Source organism: Lepus europaeus, chromosome 11 (assembly GCF_033115175.1).
Source record: "Lepus europaeus isolate LE1 chromosome 11, mLepTim1.pri, whole genome shotgun sequence".
NCBI classification, from domain to species: Eukaryota; Metazoa; Chordata; class Mammalia; order Lagomorpha; family Leporidae; genus Lepus; species Lepus europaeus.
The window spans coordinates 107404050-107424749 of record NC_084837.1 but is presented as its reverse complement, the minus strand read 5'-3'; the positions used below and the strand labels follow the sequence as shown (position 1 = coordinate 107424749).

Genomic DNA, 20700 nt, shown 5'->3' with positions numbered 1-20700 from the left:
TGCACTGAAGAATCAGAGTAAATTTATTTCTGAATTAGTTAAGAATCATGAAAGAGAAACATCAGCTTTCATGTTAAAAACACAGTAGTAAAATACAGTACACAGGAATGTCATTTGAATGATAACAAAAGCACAATAGCAAATGGAAAATAGTAATTTTCACTTTAAATACAAAGGTGAAGCAATTTAATAAGAACTTTTGTTAATAAGAAAAATATATGTCCCATGTCTTTATTACACACTGTACAAAATAAAATATTGCACCTTTAAGTCCTATCATAAATATATACAAAGAGTATTTTACAATGATCTTTCTTTTAATTTAATAACCTTCAACAATCAAATGTGATTGATGAGTAACAACTCACGGGCTGGTGTGGCCTCTTCAATTTCCCCCGTCTGCTCCCAACCACCAAACCCTCCGTACAGTAGTGCTCATGCCAGTGTCAGTGAGGCTGAAGTGAGAACAAAAGAGACCTGGTGCTCAGGGCAGGGCAGAGAGACTCAGCAAGGTCATCCACAGACAAATCCAAAGCCGCCGTGGACCGTTCACTCATTATTAACCAGGGACCAGGGCCAGCACACCCGGCTTCAGGTCACCGTGTCGCCGACAGACTCAGGGCAGCAGGTGCACAGGCGGCTGGGACACTGAATAAAGTCTGATCGCACTATAACTGGCAGGACACCAGGGAGGGATCCCACGACCACATCGGCATTAGGACTTAGGATTTAATGCTGGCCTGAAGCCACTGCAGCGGCAGCGTTTACTCCAAACCTAACCCTGCACCCCGCCACACAGTCAAGAAATCAGCCATGGCCTCCGTCTAAACCCAACCCAACGCTGACCTGCCCTGGCCCTACCTAACCCCTGAAGCCAACTCTCGCCTTAACACTAACTGAACTTTCTTTCTCACCTAACTCTAATCCTAAAATTAAAACTCATCTTAAACCATTTTCCCCAAATCCTAACTCTACACCCTAGTCCTAAGCGTCACCTCCAGCCTAGCCCTAATTCACTTGGAATTTACTGAAAAATCAGCTCACATGACCGTTGATTGTCCACCGTAAACAATTCCTTCAAACTATCGCGTTTCTTACTTTAGATTACTTTCTTACTCATTTTCCAAAATCAACTTTTCCAGGAATATTATTTTATGCATAAATTAGGTCTACTAAGGCTTTGGCTTTCTGTGTGCAAAGAGAATAGTGCTTAGACAAAGTTTCATTCACAGCTCTTAAAAGAAAGCTTTGGTTATACTTCCAAATCAGTAGAAAAGGTCAACTTTCCCTCTTCGTTCATTTCCAGGATGCCTTGTTGGGTCCCAGCTCGATTTCCGTAGGTGTGAAGTTTCTGTCCTTGTGAAACTGGCAGCGATACCATGTCTTCTTCTTCCATGAGAGCTCCAAGGGCAAGGTCAAGGTGGCTTCCGCCCACGGATCCTCGAAGCAGTCAGGGGGAAGAGCCCGTCCAGAGAGGTTGTCTCTTGTCCACAGGCTAACACTGGGGGATCTACGAAAATGCCATCAGTGCCAACACCTTCACAACTACTGACCAGAGCTTCTAAAGTGTAACTACCTCGGCCACCTGTTGGAACCCTGCAGCTTGAGAGACGAGGAAGGCACCCGTCGCTGGGCTTCCAAACGCTTCCGGGCATGCTACTCCCTGCTAGCGACGAATCACAGGAAAGAGGAAGCAGGGGACGACAGCGTGCTCATGACCTTGGTGGTTTCCTGATTAGACGGCCACGAGGAAGTCCCAAGGGTAATGGCATGCTGGCTATGGTATTTTTGTTAACCCTGGGATACATCACCCAAAGGAATCAGAATTAAAAACCGACCGTGCAACAGGTTCACTTTACACAATTTGAACAGTGGTGTTTTGACATCGATCTCTGTTTGAGCGTGGAATCTAGAATGGTTCAGGAAGGAAATCTACATTTCTGCACTGGCGACATGGGGTGGGGGGAGCGCAATTAGAGTTTTCTTTTTATCTTCACAGCAGCATCACGGCCCCTCCAGAGGGTTACCCCTCTTGACAAGACTGGCAGCACCTTCGTTTGTAAAGGTCTAAAGAACACAAGTTAAGTTGCTTTACAAACATGCAGTAGTGGGTTGTGTCTATGCAGGCTCCTAAAAAAAAAAAAAAATCCATAGCACGTGACTCATTAGAGACCTAGCGAGAAAAAAAAATAATAAAAAACAAACAATACCATCTGGTAAAGGCACTCATGGGGGACACACAGTGAGGACAAACTAGACTCAGGTAGGGCCCTTGCTTTGCCCCAGAATCGGAAGTGCATGGTGCTCGTGTCTCAGTTCGACCTTGGCACCTGACCCTGCTCCCTGGGGACTTCATGGCCCCCATCTTCCCAACCCCCACCCCCTGCCCTCCTGCCACTCAGGTTAGTGCTCCACGGAGCAGTACTTATATTTTGTAGGGTCACAGCCCCCCTTGGAAAACTTCTGAAAGCTCTGGACGTGCTCTCCAGAAAAACAGTAATACAACTGAATTTTATATCCAATTTCTGGCCACGTGCATCCCTCGGCGAGTCCAACCCGTGGGACGGCTGTCACAGCAAAGCAGGCTGCCAGGCAGAGGGGAAGTGTGTGGAGAGGCCGCCCATGCTTGTTGGAAAGCAAGCCCTGTGCACGCTACTCAGCGTGTGTTCCATGGAGAACACGGAGCTGCACCCACACACAGGCGCTGACTCCCAGGCTGCCACACAGGCAACTCGGATGCGGCAGACACCCTGAAGGGTCCACCTGGGCAAGCCCTCGGGGGTACGCACTGTCGCAGGAAGGCCCCAGGCAGTGCCTCCAGGAAGCTGGTTTCTTCTTTTGCACGCAGTGCCTCTCGGCCACAGGTTTGCAGCTCCGCGTGTGGACGCAGTCGACCTTCCGAGACTGGAAGCCCCGGCCGCAGGCTGCTGTGCATGGCCTCCAGGGGCCTGTGCGCCAACACACATCACAGGCCCCTGCCGTGCAGTTCCTCCTCAGGGTGGGCCTGAAACGAAAAGCAAGACCGAACTGTGGCTTCTTGCGGGGCGCGAGCTTTTCGCCTTGGACTCTTCCATCAGGGACTGAGACATTCCCCGGCCTCTACCCTACCATCTGGAATGACCTTGGTAGTGACAATGGTCCTCACGGCTTGGAGTGCAGGCAGCAGTGACAGCTCAAGTAGTTGCATTCCTGCCACCCACATGGGAGACCTGGATGGAGTTCCCATCGCCCATCGTCAGCCCAACCCAGGCTTGGCTGTTGTGGGCAATTGGAGACTGAAACAGTGGATGGGAGCTCGCTCTCTCTCGCTCTCTCTCTCTCTCTCTCTCTCCCTCTCCCTCTCTTCCTCTCCCATTTACATCGAAACCACCCCAAGACTAGCCGTCACAAACCACCATTCCCATTTGGGAAGAGTCTCAATCAGATGTGCTTGCCCTTTGTAACAGAATGTAACCTGATTATCCTTTGCTTTTGGTAAAGAAATTTGCCCTGGAGGATAGAGCCACGTCAGTGGACCCACTTTTGGCATCTGCCCTGAGTTCCTAGGGTGAGGCTCCTGGAACGTGTATTTGTCCTGTCGGAGAACCTGTCTCTCCACTCCCCAGAATGTCTGGGAGGGGCCTGAACTTGAGCTAGTTCAATAGTTGTCTTTCTCCTAGGAACCTGGAACAAGACATGGAAACCCGAATCTTGGAGCAGTGGTGGCCATTTGCTGTCACGTGGGCCAAGAGATAAAAAAAAAAAAAGAAAAAGAAAAAGAAACTTTTCAGAAAGAACAGAGAAGGAAGCAGAAACAAGTAGGATCTCCGAGACAAAAAGGGAAAACCCGCAAACCCAAGGACCCTGCATTTCTGGGTTGTCTACATTTGTTCACACTAAATTACCTTCACCAGAGCACATATGTCTATAAGGAGTGTGGCAATGCCCTGGGAAGGTAATAAAATGAAGAGAACTGGGATGGCATGACCTCTAAGGTCGAGTATTACACATATTTGGAAGCAATACTTGGATTAGCCAGTAGGGGGAGACTCCATCAAAGGGTTTACTACTGTCTCACCAAACTGTTACTAAGGTGTGTAGGGGAAGGGCAGTCTGTTAAGTGCTTCTGTTTTCCCCAGTGGGGAAACAGAAGTGGTCAAAAGCCGAGTAGCTCTGAACAACACAGCAGAAAATCAGCACTCCTCACCATCTCTCCACCCAGACATACTGAAAAAGGTGGAACAAGTAGTCACAGGATGTCCAGAGAATGTACCTAAAAGGAGACCTAGTGTCGCGTGCGCGTGTTGGGTGGCCTTGTCTGACTCGTACATCCCTCATCCTCTTGGTGTGTGTCATTCCGAGTCGACTTCTAGCGCTCCCAGCCCAAATGGCCTTAATGACCAAAGTCATGTCTCTACTCCTGGGAAAGTCAGAAGGAATCCTAGCACTTCCTAACTGGGAGAAAAGGAGCCACAGGGAGCCACAGACCAGCACAGGCACTGCGGCCCAGGACAGCTCAGAGGCAGCTTGCCCAGGACACAGTAAAAAAAAAATGCAAGTCTGGTTAGCGAAGGGAATCACTTCCTGTTGGCCAGAGGTGAGACAAGTTGGGACAGACTCCTGAGCCAGGTGGGTACAGCCACTAAGGGCACAATTGGGTAGCACGTGTTTTCCAAAAAAGTTTACTTATTTGAGACAGAGAGAGTGAGCTCCCAACCACAGGGTCACTCCCCAAATGCCCAGGCACTGGAACTCAACCCAGGTCTCCCACCAGTGTGGCAGGGAACCACCTACTGGAGCCATCACCTGCTGTCTCCCAAGGGGCAGGTGCAGAGCCAGGACTCGAACCCAGGCCCTCTGACATGGAATGCAGGTGTCCCGAGTGGCATTTCCACTGCTGTATCACACATCTGCCCTGCTCATTCATATGTCTCTCTCTCTCTTTTTTTTTTTTAGATTTATTTATTTGAAAGAGTTACGCAGAGAGATAACGAGAGGCAGAGAGAGAGAGAGAGAGAGAGAGAGAGAGAGGTCTTCCAACTGCTGGTTCACTCCCCAGATGGCCACAAAGACTGGAGCTGGGCTGATCCAAAGCCAGGAGCCAGAAGCGTCTTCCGGTTCTCCCACATGGGCGCAGGGATCCAAGCACTTGGGCCATCTTCTGCTGCTTCTCCAGGCCATAGCAGAGAGCTGGATCGGAAGTGGAGCAGCCGGGACTAGAACCGATGCCCATATGAGATGCCTGCACTGCAGACGGCAGCTTTACCCGCTACGCCACAGCGCCAGCCCCAATCATATGTTTTTTTAAGGAAAATCACAAATGTAGAGATGGTAGTAGGAACCACAGGGCTTCCCTGTGTTTGCTAAGCTTTTTCAGTTTCTCATTTCTGTTCAGTCCGGCTCTGCGCTCGTCTGAACGAACTCCCTTCCCCATCAGCCTGGTGGAAAAACCGATTCTGAGGGCAGCACACCCCAAGCGCGGCTGCCTATCAGAGACAGGCAGCTTTAAAGAGAGACAGGGCCCAGCATGGCGGCACAGCGGGTTACACTGCCACCTGTCACACAGCTTGCTGGTTCGAGTCCCAGCTGCTCCACTTCCGATCCAGCTCCCTGCTAATGGGCCTGGGAGAGCAGTGGAAGGTGGCCCAAGTACTTGGTCCCTGCACCTACATGGGAGACCCGGATGGAGTTCTTGACTGTTGGCTTTGGCTTGGCCCAGCCCTGTGTTGCAGTCATCCAGGGAATGAACCAGCAGTTAGAAGACCTCTTTCTCTGTCTTTGCCTCTCTCTCTCTCTCTCTCTCTCTCTGTCACTGTGCTTTAAACAAACTAAACAACTAAACTAAATTATGAAATAAACTAAAATAAAATATAAAGTAGAAGAAAAAAATAATAAAATAAAATGAAATAAGATAAAAAGACATAGATTGCCAGGCCATCTCCCAAATTTTTCTGATTCATTAAGTCTGAGTGAGGCCCAAAAACCCTTATTTTATAGTGATTTTTCAGATGGTTCTGACTCATCGCTGAAGCCAGGAATCATCACTTTGGGAAACAAATTCTTCTGTTTCCTTAGGCCTGCAGGTCACCCTCCTGCTGTAGGTCTGGGTGAGCTCCCCCCAACATTCCCACACTGCACCACCTTCACGCCTCAAGCCCTCCCCAGGGCCTCCAGGGACTGCTGGCAGACCGCCTGCCCACCGTGGAGCTTCAGTCCCAGCCCGCCAACACTGCTGTTTCTCAAACACACACTACCCCTTCCCGGAGCCCTGCTGTGGCGCCCGGAGAGATCTGTCCACCAGCCTGCCCCTGGCCCACTACGCACGCAGGCTAACGGAAGCTCCAGCGCCTGACCTGCTCTGGACAGGCCCACCGCACACCAGCTCAGCAGAAGAGGTCTTGGAAAACAGCATCAGAAACCTACAGCAGGAGTGGGCATTGTGGCATAGCGGAGCGGCTTAGCTTCTGCCTTGTCAGTCCTCCTATCCAGTTCCCTGCTAATGCACCCAGGAAAAACACTGGAGATGGCTCAAGTCCTTGGGTCCTTGCCACCCACATGGAAGACTGGATGGAGCTCCTGGCTCCTGGCTTTGGCCTGGCCCAGCCCATGCCATTGCAGCCATTTGGGGTATGAACCAGTGGGTAGAAGATCTCTCTCTCTCTCTCTCTCTCTTTTCTCTGTTAACTCTGTCAAATAAACCCTGAAAAAAAGAACCCCTCAGGAGCTCTCTCTACCAGCCACCTGAGACTCTTATCCATACAAAAACCTCCAAATACTTGAGGAAAAATAACAGCAGGAAAACACAGCACCAGCATAAAAAAAAAAAAAACAACAGCCAACCTTGGAGGAAACAGAAACAGAAGAAGAAAACGAAGAATAATAAATAATCTCTCCTACCCTCCCTAGCTCTAGGAATTTTCATCTATTATTTTAAAATAATAATTATTAATTATTTATTAATTTAACAATTAAATTATTTATCAATTTTATTAATTTATTGATTTTAATATATTTGTTGATTATTTATATATTATAGAATAAAATAATTTATGATAATATTATTGTTTTAAATAATTTTTATGATTTTAAGACAAATAATAATTTTTAAATGAGAATAATTTCATCTTACTTCCACATCTCCTTGTCTAAAGCCCCACTTAATTGGATTTTTGAAACTCTTTTTTTTTTTTTTTTTGACAGGCAGAGTGGACAGTGAGAGAGAGAGAGACAGAGAGAAAGGTCTTCCTTTGCTGTTGGTTCACCCTCCAATGGCTGCTGCGGCCGGCGCACCGCACTGATCCGAAGCCAGGAGCCAGGTGCTTCTCCTGGTCTCCCATGGGGTGCAGGGCCCAAGCACTTGGGCCATCCTCCACTGCACTCCCTGGCCATAGCAGAGAGCTGGCCTGGAAGAGGGGCAACCAGGACAGAATCCAGTGCCCCAACAGGGACTAGAACCCGGTGTGCCGGTGCCACTAGGTGGAGGATTAGCCTGTTGAGCCACGGCGCCGGCCTGAAACTCTTGATAGGTCTTTCCACGCCTTTTGCCTTCTCTATCCTCTGCCACCTGTTTTTGGGCCTTGGATTAGCCAGCGCGTGGCACACCCCGGAACTGTGGGGTAGCGTGGCTACCGCACAAGGGCTGCCAGGGTGAGGTCTTGAGTGAGGCAGAAAAGGGAAGCGGGCCTTGGGCGCGTGGTGTTTTAGCAGCCACACTAAGCATCTGATAATCTTCCCAAGAGGAAGCAACGCCTCTGACATGGTTTTATTCCTGCAGGCAGAAGGGTTGCGATGGTGGCTTTATCCAATCTGCAGGAGAAGATGGCGGGAGACTGGCTGGATGGCTATGGTGGTGGACTCAGCGACAAATGATGGTGGCGTGGCCAAGGGCAATGGTGGTAGAAATGGACCTCATATTCAATAACATGAATGAATTTAATATCACATTATATAATCATATAATTATTATAATTGAAGATGGCAGCCTCATTAATATTTTGCTATAATGCATACTATTGAGGGTGATACTACAGCAACGACAATTTAATAGGAATGATCAATCAGGGGAAGTGATAGAAACTAGAATCCATTCCACCTTCAGGCAGTTTTAGTCACTGACTGAGGCAAGAGAGACTGTGCGGGGCCCCAGGGCCACAAGGCCAGTACCTCCGTCTGTCATTGCAGCTGGACTCGGAGCCGTTGTGGTGTTGACACGCTGGGGGAAGCCGCTGTGTCCTCACGGCATGGCCCATGCAACGGCCAGGACACTGCAACAGAAGCACAACTCCGCGTCAGTCCCGTGGGCTCAGACATTGTGTACTGAGGTGGAGGAGTGAGCAGCCAGTCACGAGGGAACCGCATGTCACGAGGGAACCGTGTGTCACAAGGGAACCGCATGCCCCCAGGGGCATGACAGGGGCCCAGACCACTGCTCTGCCCACCAGACACCCCTCCTTCAGAGCTGGTAGATACCTAAGCTTCTGGCCCCACCACCAGCCCCAGACCACCTCTGGGGAGAACAGAGAAGGGTGGAGCCAACCTTGACATGATCGGACTGACGGGTAGAAATGACTACGCTTAAAACCTCAAGTGGGAGCCAGCACCATGGCACAGGGGGTTAAGCCACCTCCTGCAGCACCGGCATCCCATATGGGCCGCTGGTTTGAGTCCCCGGCTGCTCCACTTCTGATCCAGCTCCCTGCAAACGTGCTTAGGAAAGCATTGGAAGATGGCCCAAGTGCTTGGGCCCCTGCATCCATGTGGGAGACCAAGAAGAAGCTCCTGGCTCCTGGCTTCGGATCGGCACAGCCCAGGCTGATGCAGTCATTTGGGGAGCGAGCCAGCAGACGGAAGACCTCCCTCTCTCTGTCTCTGCTTCTCCGTCTCTCTCTGTAACTCTGCCTTTCAAATAAATAAATAAATAAATCTTTAAAATCAAACTCTAAGTGGCTGCCAAGTTTGGATTTTTCAGCTCTGAACACAAATGAAAGTTTCATTGCTACAGCTGGCTCATTTACAAGAAAATAAATTTTTTTTGATGTGCAGTTCTTAAATTTTTATGTCACTTTAATGCTTGTTAATTTTTCCTTACAATTTGTTTTATGTTTGATAAGATCTTTCCCATGTTGGTAACTCTATTTGTGTTTAATTACTTTTCCATTGAGCTCTTTAGTCAACTTAGAATTTATTTTGGTGACTGTTCTGAGTTTGGGTTCCTATTTTACTTCTGTTTCCTTAACATTAGTTAATTCCTCTCATACTATATTTTATCTTTGGATAACAGCTTCAGATATCACTTACACACCATATAATTCACCATTTAATGCAAACAATTTAATAGGTTTTAGAGTCATATAACTTCTTTTTAAAAAAGATTTATAAAGATTTATTTATTTATTTGAAAGGCAGAGTTACAGAGAGAGAGAGGGAGAGACACACAGAGAGAGAGAGAGATCTTCCAGCTGCTGGTTCAGCCCCCAGATGGCTGTGATAGCTGGGGCTGGGCCTAGCTGAAGTCAGGAGCCAGGAGCTTCATCTGGTTCTCCCACATAGATGGTAAAGGCCCAAGCACTTGGGCCATCTTCTGCTGCTTTCCCAGGTGCATTAGCAGGGAGCTGGGTCGGAAGTGGAGCAGCCGGGACTTGACCCAGCGTCCATATGGGATGCTGGCACTGCAGGTGGCGGCTTTACCCACCATAACGCCGGCCCCTAGAGTTGTATAACTTTTATCACGTCCCTCCAAAGAAGCACTACTACCCTTTAGAAATCACCCCTAATTCCTCCCATCACCTCTCCCCGAGACCTAGATAATCACTGTTCTACTTTGAATCCCCACAGATTGACCTGGTCTGCACAGTTCCTCTAAATCGTGTCATCCAGTGTGTGGTCCTTTGGGTGTGTCTTCCATGACTGACGAATGTCTTCAGATTCACCCATGTTGTGGCATGTGTCAGTACTTCTCCCTTTTAATGGCTGAACAATATTCCATGATGTGAACACGCCACGGTTTACTTACCACTTGTTTCCTCTTTTTGGTTATCATGGGCTCTTAGGATTTGGGTTGGTTATTTGTGTAGGTTCCATTCCTCAGCAGTGGAATTGCTGGGCCATATACTAGCTCCACACTGACCATTTTAGGAGTTACCGGGCTGTTTTCCACATTTTATATCTCACTAACAATATGTATAGGCTCCAATTTCTTCATATCCTTACCAATATTTGTTTCCATCTCTCTCTCTCTTTTTTTTATTTTTTATTTTTTTGACAGGCAGAGTGGACAGTGAGAGAGAGAGACAGAGAGAAAGGTCTTCCTTTTGCCATTGGTTCACCCTCCAATGGCCGCCGTGGTGGCGTGCTGCGGCCGACACACTGTGCTGATCTGAAGCCAGGAGCCAGGTGCTTCTCCTGGTCTCCCATGCGGGTGCAGGGCCCAAGGACCTGGGCCATCCTCCACTGCCTTCCCGGGCCACAGCAGAGAGCTGGCCTGGAAGAGGGGCAACTGGGATAGAATCCGGTGCCCCGACCAGCACTAGAACCCGGGACTAGAACCCGGTGTGCCAGCGCCACAGGTGGAGGATTAGCCTATTGAGCTGCGTTGCTGTCGCTGGCTTCCATCTCTCTTTTTGAATAACAATATGAGGCAGTATCTCATTATGGTTTTGATTTGCAATTTCCCTAATGACTAATAACTAAGGATGGGTATTTTTTTTTTTAAAAGATTGACTTATTCGAAAGGCAGAGTTACAGAGAGAGAAGGAGAGAGAGAGAGAGAGAGAGAGAGAGAGAGAGAGAGAGAGAGAGAATCTTCCATCTGTTGCTTCATTCCCCAAATGGCCACAATGGCCAGGGCAGGCTGAAGCCAAGAGCCTGGAACTCCATCCAGGTTTACCACATGGGTGACAGGGGCCAAGCACTTGGGCCATTCTCTGTTGCTTTCCCAGGAGCATTAGCAGGGAGCTGAATTGGAAGTGGAGCAGCCAGGACTCAAACCAGCGCTCATATGGGATGCCGGCCTCACATACAGGGCTTAACCTGCTGAGCCACACTGTCAGCCCCACGGAGGGCATTTTTCCATGTGCTCATTGGCCATTTGTTTTTGTTAATTATTTATTTATTTGACAGACAGAGAGTTAGATAGTGAGAGAGAGAGAGACAGAGAGAAAGGTCTTTCTTCGGTTGGTTCACCCCCCCAAATGGCTGCCACAGCCAGAGCTATGCTGATCCAAAGCCAGGAGCCAGGTGCTTTTCCTGGTCTCCCATGCGGGTGCAGGGCCCAAGCACTTGGGCCATCCTCCACTGCACTCCCGGGCCACAGCAGAGAGCTGGACTGGAAGAGGAGCAACTGGGACTAGAACCGGTGCCTATATGGGATGCCGGCACCACAGGCAGAGGATTAACCAAGTGAGCCACAGTGCTGGCCATCAATGGCCATTTGTATATCTTTAATTAAGAACTATCTATTCAGAACTTTTGTTTATATTTCAGTTGTTATTTGTGTATTATGGAGTTGTGGTTTTTAAAAATATATTTTAGGTGCAGATTCATTTTCAGAGATGTGATTTCTAAATATTTTCTCCTGTTCTGTGGGTTGTCTGTTTACTTTCTTGATAATGGCCTTTGTAATCCAAAAGTTTTAAATTGTGATGTAGACTGATTTGTCCATCTTCGCTGTTATTTTTACTTATGTTTTTGATGTTTGTGTAAGAAATCATTTCCTAGGGGTGGGTGTTGGGACACAGTGGGTTAAGCTCCTACTTGGGATGCCTGCATGGACTGAATCTCACCTCTGCTTCTGATCCAGCTTCCTACTAGTGCACCTGGGAGGTGGCAGAGATAATGACTCATATACATGGACCCTACCTTCACGTGGGAGACCCTGATGGAGTTCCCAGCTCCTGGCTTTGGCCTGGCCTGGCCCCAGCTGTTGTGAGCATTGGAGAAGTGAACCGGCATATGGAGCATCTCTCTCTCTCTCCCTCTCTCTTCCTCTTTCTGTGTGCGTGTGTGTGTATGTGTGTGTCTGTCTCTCTCTTCCTCTCTCTCTGTTACTCTGGCTTTCAAATAAATAAATCCTTTTTTAAAATAAAATAAGCCATTTCCTAACCTGAGTCACGAAGATGTTGATCAATCTTTTCTTCCAGGAGTTTTAAGCCTTAAATCTAGGTCTTTGATCCACTTTGAGTTCATTTTCTACATGCAATATAAAGTAGAGGGAGAGGTTCTGTGTAATTAATTTGTAGATAGATACCATTCTTTTTTTAAAGAATTATTTATTTTTTTGAAAGACAAAGATATAGAGAGAGGTAGAGCCAGAGAGAGAGGTCTTGCATTCCGCTGGTTCACTCCCCAAATGACCTCAACGGCCAGAGCTGAGCTGATCTGAAGCCAGGAGCCAGGAGCTTCTAGATCTCCCACATGGGTGCAGGGACCCAAGGACCTAGGCCATCCTCTACTGCTTTCCCAGGCCATCGCAGAGAGCTGGATGGGAAGAGGAGCAGCTGGGACTCAAACTGGCGCCCATGTGGGATGCTGGTGCTGCAGGTTTGGGCTTTAACCTGCTGCGCCACAGTGCCACCCCTGCACCATTCTTTATTCATTGGATGGCCTTGTCAGCCTGATAGGAAGTCAGCTGACTTCGACACCCAGGCTTATTTCTAGACTCAATTCTGTACTATTGATCTGTGTGTCCAACCCATGCCAGTACCACGCTGCCTTGATTACCGCAGCTTTGCAGTGTGTTTTGAAATCAGAAAGTCTGGATCCTGTATCTTTGTCTTTTTCAAGATTGTTTTGGCTACCACGTTTCTTGAAGTTTCATATGAATTTTAGACCTAGCTTGTTCATTTCTGTAAATAAGCCAGCTGGGATTTTGATAGGGATTGCAGTGAACCTGTGGATAAATTTGGGGAGTTTTTTTTTTTTTTTCAATAGTAAATCTTCCAATTCATGAATGGGGATATCTTTCCATTTATTTAGGCCTTCTTTAATTTTTATGAAAAACATTTCATAGTATTTTAACCTTTATTTTCCAAAGCCATTCTTTCTCCTATGATTAACTGCCTGTAAGCCCACGTAATGTGCTTCTGTACTAGAATTGTACCCCATAACCCATGTCTATTCCTATGTGAATTATACCCACTATTTTACTCACCGTGGCTTTGTACCATGGTTTGACATAGGATGAGGATAATCTCTCTACATCCCCAATAATTTGTTTTCCAAAAATTTGTGGTCCTTATTTATTCTCCCATGTGAACACAGGGATTATCTGAAATTCTATAAAAACAAGTTCTACTATGATTTTAATTATAAGTGTATTACAGATTTAGTTAATATGTTCATGGTATTGAGATTTCCCATAAAAGTATCATAGGCCTTTTATTTGTCTCACTTTTCCTTTATGTGTGTCTATGATGCGTTATATTTTCTTTGGGGGTTCCTACATATGCAACTAATTTTTCCTAGTATTTTTACTATCACGTCATTAAAGGTGACATTCAGGATATGGTTCTGAGTCCTCCGTGCAGACATCACTAATGTTTTCCTTTCCTCTGTTACCTGAAGGTTGCTCTCATTCCTACTGCCCTAATCTGATCTATCTTTTCTTTTTCTTTCTTTTTTTTTTTTAACAGGCAGAGTGGATAGTGAGAGAGAGAGAAAGAGAGAAAGGTCTTCCTTTTTGCCGTTGGTTCACCACCCAATGGCCGCTGCAGCCGGCGCATCTCGCTGATCCGAAGCCAGGAGCCAGGCGCTTCTCCTGGTCTCCCATGCGGGTGCAGGGCCCAAGCACTTGGGCCATCCTCCACTGCCCTCCCGGGCCATAGCAGAGAGCTGGCCTGGAAGAGGGGCCACCGGGATAGAATCCGGTGCCCCAACCGGGACTAGAACCCGGTGTGCCGGTGCTGCAAGGTGGAGGATTAGCCTGTTAAGCCACGGCGCCGGCCTTTTTTTTTTTTTTTTTTTTTTTTAACATATCTGATCTATCTTAGAGCTCAGTTATTGTACCACTACGCCCAAAGGCTCCAAATTTGGCTGGGTTTTTGTACCAGAAGACAGAGGTACTATGATTTCCAAATCTAAATCTGGAGGCCAGAGATGCATATTCAATTTAGAGCCCAATCAGATGTTCTCCTTAAAATTAAATATATATGTATATATATTACTGTGATTAGAAACACAGAGATGGTTATCGATAGTACTGTCAACACGCTGGACTTGTTCGCTTTACCTGGCTCCCTGGATCAGCGACCCACTGGACACACGGGTGACCAGAACACGGCTTCCTTCCGAGAGGCAGGTCTTTAGAGGCGCATGCTCTTGGAGACACCACCTGCACGGTCCCATTGGCTCGTGTCCTCTTGCACGTCACTTGCCGACTGTGGAATCCTTCCCCGCAGGACACAGAGCACTCCGACCACTCACTCGTGAACCACCTAGGAGCAAAAAGTATAGGTGCTCAGTAAGGACTGGTGTGCCGGCCCTCGCAGGCGGTCTCGGCGGACAAAAAGCTGATCCCCATGCCACGCTGCGTGAGGGCTACCACGTGTCCCTGTCGGCAGTGGGCAACCGCACAGCTCACTCCTCTCCTGACTTGATTTTCTTTCACTCAGGGGCGCAGCAGGGTCACTACGCGGAGACACTGATATGGGGGTTTTGAATTAGAGCTGTCTTTAGGCTTATGGGGAACTGTCACTCGTGTGGCTCTAGAAGGTAACGTAAGGCAACACTAGGTGGAAATTTCTCAAAGGCAAATTTCAAATCACTGAAACCGAAGGGGAGAAATATTCCTAGAACATCTATGTGCTGTCTGCTGTACGAGACCCTACGTGTTATCTTATGTAACTCTCACGTGGTTCTCCTTTTCAGAGGGAAGAAACAGATGTCCGTGGAGTTAAATCCACTATGATGACATAGCTAATAGAGCTGGGATCAGAAGTGACGGATCTGACCCTAAAGTCCAAGGGTTAGTGATCACAAGAGACTGAACTTGGAGCCAGATGACAGAGAGAAAGGTTTTCCTTTGCCAGTGGCCGCTGCGGCCAGTGCGCTGTGGCCGGCGCATCGTACTGATCCGATGGCAGGAGCCAGGTGCTTCTCCTGGTCTCCCATGCGGGTGCAGGGCCCAAGGACCTGGGCCATCCTCCACTGCACTCCCTGGCCACAGCAGAGAGCTGGCCTGGAAGAAGGGCAACCGGTATAGAATCCGGAGCCCTGACCGGGACTAGAACCCGGTGTGCCGGCGCCGCAAGGCGGAAGATTAGCCTGTTGACTGAGTGCTTTTTTATTGAAGAGGTTTGGGCTTCTGCTGGGCTATTGCAGGGCAGGGGCTTCTAGGGTGAGGCCCATGGTCATTCAAGGGGGTCTTGTGCCTGAACGGGAACGTAATCACTTTTCAATTGCCGCTAAGCTCTGTCTGAAATTTAGCATTTCCTGGAATTATAAAAACACAGACCACAAACGACAGCGATATTTGTAATACATGTGATGTTGTTGTAATAGGTATTTCCACATCACAGCACAACGGTGCAAATATTTTACTATATTGCACATTTTAAGATATCTCAATTACTGCATTTCCATGTAATTGATGTCTTTGTAATTGGATGTATTTTGTTTTACATCTGGAAAAATTTCATTCTGAGAGAGCAGCCACAGGTGTCTGTAGACTACCAGAGGGGGCTATGGCACAGAAACATTAAGGACAGTTGGTGTACAGGCATCTTGGGTTAGACACCCTCCATGGTCTCATCTAGGTAGGGCAGCTCACGGCTCTGTTCTAGGGGTGTGCGAAGACTTGAGAACATTTAATAAACCAAGGTGCTGAGGAGTGCCCCCCTGTGGATGCTCTCCACTTGCTGAAAATCAAGAATTGCCACGAAGCAGCTTTGTTGGATCAAGTGCCCTTACTTAGTGGCACAATTCTCAGCATGAAGTTTTCCTTTGAAGAATTACAAGGGGTCCTAGAAGACGTGGCTGGTAGGGTGCCAGCCGTGCTGACAGCCCTTCTCAGAACATGCCTGTAGGCAACTATTCTGTTTACAGTGTGCCCCTGCCCCCGCTCTCCTCCAGGCATAGGCCATTGGGCCTGGAGTGGGCATGGAGCTGTACAACCTTAAGCATGCCTCTATTTTCTCATCTGTAAAATGGGGTTGGAGGCAGCATCTGCCTCGGAGATTCATTCTGAGTAAATAGCTTTTTTTTTTATTTTTTTTTTATTTTTATTTATTTATTTATTTATTTTTTTTTTATTTTTGACAGGCGGAGTGGACAGTGAGAGAGAGAGACAGAGAGAAAGGTCTTCCTTTTGCCGTTGGTTCACCCTCCAATGGCCGCCGCGGTAGCGTGCTGCGGCCGGCGCACCGCACTGTTCCGATGGCAGGAGCCAGGTGCTTATCCTGGTCTCCCATGGGGTGCAGAGCCCAAACACTTGGGCTATCCTCCACTGCACTCCCTGGCCACAGCAGAGAGCTGGCCTGGAAGAGGGGCAACCGGGACAGGATCGGTGCCCCGACCGGGACTAGAACCTGGTGTGCCGGTGCCGCAAGGCGGAGGATTAGCCTGTTGAGCCACGGCGCCGGCCTTTTTTTTTTTTTTTTGACAGGCAGAGTTAGGCAGTGAGAGAGAGAGAGAGAGAGGCAGAGAGAAAGGTCTTCCTTCCGTTGGTTCACCCCCCAAATGGCTGCTACGGCCGGCGCTGCACTGATCCGAAGCCAGGAGCCAGGTGCTTCTCCTGGTCTCCCATGTGGGTGCAGGGCTCAAGCACTTGGGCCATCCTCCACTGCACTCCCGGGCCACAGCAGAGAGCTGGACTGGAAGAGGGGCAACCAGGACAGAACCGGCGCCCCAACTGGGACTAGAACCTGGTGTGCCGGCGCCGCAGGCGGAGGATTAGCCTCGTGGTGTCAGTTGATGGAGTCTGCTGGAGTCTCTACTCTTCATCAGCCCTCTGTTTCACAAACATTTATGGAGAAGTTATGTTGGGGCAGACATTGTGTTAAGTGCTAAAAATAGATCACAGACAAAATCGCCATGGAATTATCTCCTAAAATTTACAGTCTATTGGGAGAGCAAGACCGAGCGTAGTAAGAGCTATAAAGAATGATGAGGAAATATATAAAAAATATTATCAGGGGCCTCTTCTTTGGAGGGCTAAGGTCAGGGAAAGTTTCCCTGCAAGTGTGTTGAGGTGAATTCAGATGAATAGGAACAAGCAGTCATTGAGTGTCTACTGTGTGTTAGGCACCCGTTTTGGACACTGGGGATAAAGAGGTACACAAGATAGTCACAGCCGTGGTGCTGGCCTAGGTCAGCCTTTGTTGGGAGAACAAAGGGTAGTCATAAAAAAAGCCGAGGAGAATGATGGCGAATTCATTTTAAAGCTGGTTACCATTAGGGGGTGGACAAAGTGCTCTAGGGAGGGAGATGGGGAGTGGGAGGCCCCTGGAGTAGACCCCATGAGAAATGAGGCTGGCCACAGTGGGAATTAACAGGAGTGGGTGGAGGGAAAGGAAGGGGGGCTCCACGGTGCAGGTTATTAAGATCTGGAATTCTGGGGATGGGTCAGGGTTGGTGGGAGATGGTGAGTTTGATGTGGGAGCTGTTTTTGGTTACTGGTTTGTATCATTGATTACTTAGAAGGGTTATGAATGGTTTTACCTCCAGAGGTGGTGTCGTGAGAACCCTGTTTCAAGTTGTGAGTCTGGTGATTCTGGCCCATTGCGTCATCTCCTAGGAAGGCCTGCGAAATCCACCTCACCAGGAGCTTAGGGAACCCACAGCTCTGTGAGTGCAGGAGGCAGACTGGGGTTGTGATCCAAAGCAAAGGTTCTGAAAGCAGAGCCTCTCGATTGAGATTCTGGCCCTCGTGACTGTGTGGCCTGGGAGAGTCTTCTCATTTATAAAACAGGAAAGCAGTATCCTGTACCTCATAGGCAGATGGGAAGAGATCCAGGTAAAGCCCTTGGCAGACCGCCTGGGGATGGAGTAAGTGCTAAATCAATCTAGCTACCGAGCAACGCAAACCACTGCACCTTTCAACACAAGCAAGGCTTGGTCCTGATGAGAAAGCAAGAGCAATGCCACGTACCTGGCGGGGCAGTCCCGGATGTTACAGGGCTGAAACCCACCCTGCGGCTTCTGGAGGTGACCACAGCGGACCTCGCTCACTTCCTGCCCGGCGGCCATCACACACCGAGGTCTCTGAACGCGAACTCCCAGGTGGCCACAGGTGGCAGAACAAGGGGACCAGTTACCAGCCTCCCAGAAGGGCTCTGTGGAGAGGAAATGAAATGTCAGGAGCACCCCAAATGAGGAATGGTGTTGGGCTGGCGGTGACACGGCCGAAGACCTCCGGAGCTGCTTTCTGGCAATCTGCTTGCCGTCTCCCAGCGCAAGGGGGGTCCTTTAAATCTTATTTCCCACTCAACTGACTTATTGGAGGAAGGGCAGCCAAAATGGGGTCCTTGGACCACAGCCTGGGAGAGGGGTTATGGTAAGCCAGCTGGACCTGCCAAAACAAGAATCCAGAGAGAGGGGAACAGGCCCTGGCTGCAGGCTGCCCCTTTAGAACTATCCACCCAGGGCCAACAGGAAGAGAGGGAGTGTCCTCTCCAAGGGGTTCAGCCAGGCCGAGAAATGAGCGATGGATTAGGAGGAGGAGAGGGAGCAGGGATTAAGCCGTGAGGTTAAAGAGGCACTTGAATTCCATTCTTACTTTTCCACTAATTCTTCCTCTAAACTTCAGAGTAGTCCGCAAACTACAGAGCTTTTTCACAGAGGCAGCTGGAAAGGGAGAGAGGGGGCATTCCCGTAGGGAAGGCAACCCTGGCACAGCTTTGTAAAATCCCAGTCCCCATTGCACACCGTCCCTCTCCTTCCCTGCTGACACTCGGGAAGAGATGAGGCGGGGCACGATGATGACAGATTTGTGTGTGATCACAGAAAGCACCAGATTTTCCTGTAATAATGATAGCTACCAGCTGTGTCCACAGGCCCTCGCACATAGCAGGGGGATTTCTTCAACTTATTGTTTTTCAGGTTTTCCTTCTGATTTTTGAATTTGTGTCTTGAATTGCACATGGCATCATTTGCAAAGCAGAACTGTAAAATGCAGTTTTAGCCAGACCCTCAGGATAACAGTTTATTTTAAAATAGTTTCTTTAAAGAATAGCTAAGTCTGTTGAGAACCTCCCAGGTGACAAGTGCTGGGTTAGATATTTTATGATTAATTTTTCACTGGTCATCTCATGAAGTCATGTTTTTATATTTATTTTACAGAGGTGAAAATGGAACGGAGCTAAGTAACTCGCCCGAGGTCTATCACCTGTGAGATGGATGGGGGCTGAAGTGTGTCTGACTCCAAGTCTCTATTAGCCCACATTTCATGACATCTGGTAGTTCAAGGCAGGGTACATGTGCATTTCTTTAAAAAGACATCTTTTGGGGGCCGGCGTTGTGGTCTAGTGGGTAAAGTCGCTGCCTGTGACACTGGCCTCCCATATGGGCACCAGTTTGAGTCCCAGCTGCTCCACTTCCAATTGAGTTCCCTGCTAATGGCCTGGGGTAGCAGCATAAGATGGCTCAAGTGTTTGGACCCCTGGACCCACGTGGGAGACCCAGATGAAGCCCCTGGCTCCTGGCTTCAGCTTGGTCCAGCCTTGGTCTTTGCAGCCATCTGGAGAGTGAACCAACAGATGGAAACTCTGTCTCTGTCTCTCTCTCTCTCTCTCCCCCTCTCCCTTCCCCTCTCCCTCTCTCCCTGCAATACTTTCAAACAAATAAACAACATCTTTAAAAAAAGGTTGTCCTTTTAAATTGAGGCATACATCATACCGAATAAATAAAACACTTAGGTCTCTGGTGTGCAGTGCTATGAATCACACAGTCGTGTGCATTTATGCAACCATAATCCGAAGCAAGGTACACGCTTTCGTCACCTCCCCAAATTTCCTATTTTCTCTTTCCAGACAACGCCCCTCCCCTCCCACACAATCATCTGCTCTTTTCTTTCAGTGCACAGCCATATTATCTGTTCTTGGACTTCATGCCACGTGTACTCTTGTATTTGGCTCCTTTTGCTTAGTGTGATGTTACTGAGATCCTTCCACAACGTTCTGCACATCAGTAGTCCATTCTCTTTTATGGACTAATTGTGTAGGTCTATCACCATTTAAACATCTATTGTCCTGCTGAGGGCTGTTAGGAATAAGGCTGAACATTCTTGAACCAAAGCTTTTGGTGAGCACGTTTTCATTGCTCTTGGGCAAACAGCCATGAGCAGAATTGCTGGGTCAAGGGTAGGTTATGCATAGCTTTATTAGAAAGTGTCCCTTTTCCAAAGTGGCTTTACCATTTTACACACTGAGCAATGTAAGATGGTTTCATTTGCTTCCCATTGTTGCCAAAACGTGGCATTGTCAGCTCTCTGTTCTCAGCGACTGTGGTAGGTAGGAACTTGTATCTCATTGTGGTTTAACTTCCATTTCCCTGATGTTATCTGTATATCTTCTTCTGTGAAGTGTCTGACTCTAGAGTCTTTTGGCCACCGTGTGAGTGTGAGTGTGTGTGTGTGAGTGTGTGTATGTGAGTGTGTAGGTGTATGTGAGTGTGTGTGAGTGTGTGTATGTGTGAGTGTGTGTGTATGTGTGAGTGTGTGTGTATGTGTTCACTGCTAACTTGCAGGAGGAGTTCTTCATACATTCTGGATAGTATAGTTTTAGATAGTTC

At 48.2% G+C, this 20700-nt stretch overlaps 1 protein-coding gene across 2 annotated transcripts in view; it reads right to left on the bottom strand.

The window, feature by feature from the left end:
- Positions 1–201: 201 nt before the first annotated feature.
- Positions 202–20700, bottom strand: part of ADAMTSL3 (ADAMTS like 3) — a 390931-nt gene continuing 370432 nt past the window's right edge. The window contains exons 26-30 of one of the 2 annotated variants that reach the window (XM_062206333.1): positions 18062–18245; positions 14204–14408; positions 8143–8243; positions 2764–3004; positions 202–2067 (exon numbers count right to left, since the gene is read on the bottom strand). In XM_062206333.1, the coding sequence (XP_062062317.1) occupies positions 2005–2067; positions 2764–3004; positions 8143–8243; positions 14204–14408; positions 18062–18245 (794 nt within the window). In that variant the 3' untranslated portion in view covers positions 202–2004. Of the gene's footprint in view, positions 2131–2763; positions 3005–8142; positions 8244–14203; positions 14409–18061; positions 18246–20700 lie in introns of both variants that reach the window. The other variant, XM_062206332.1, reaches the window with a different exon arrangement.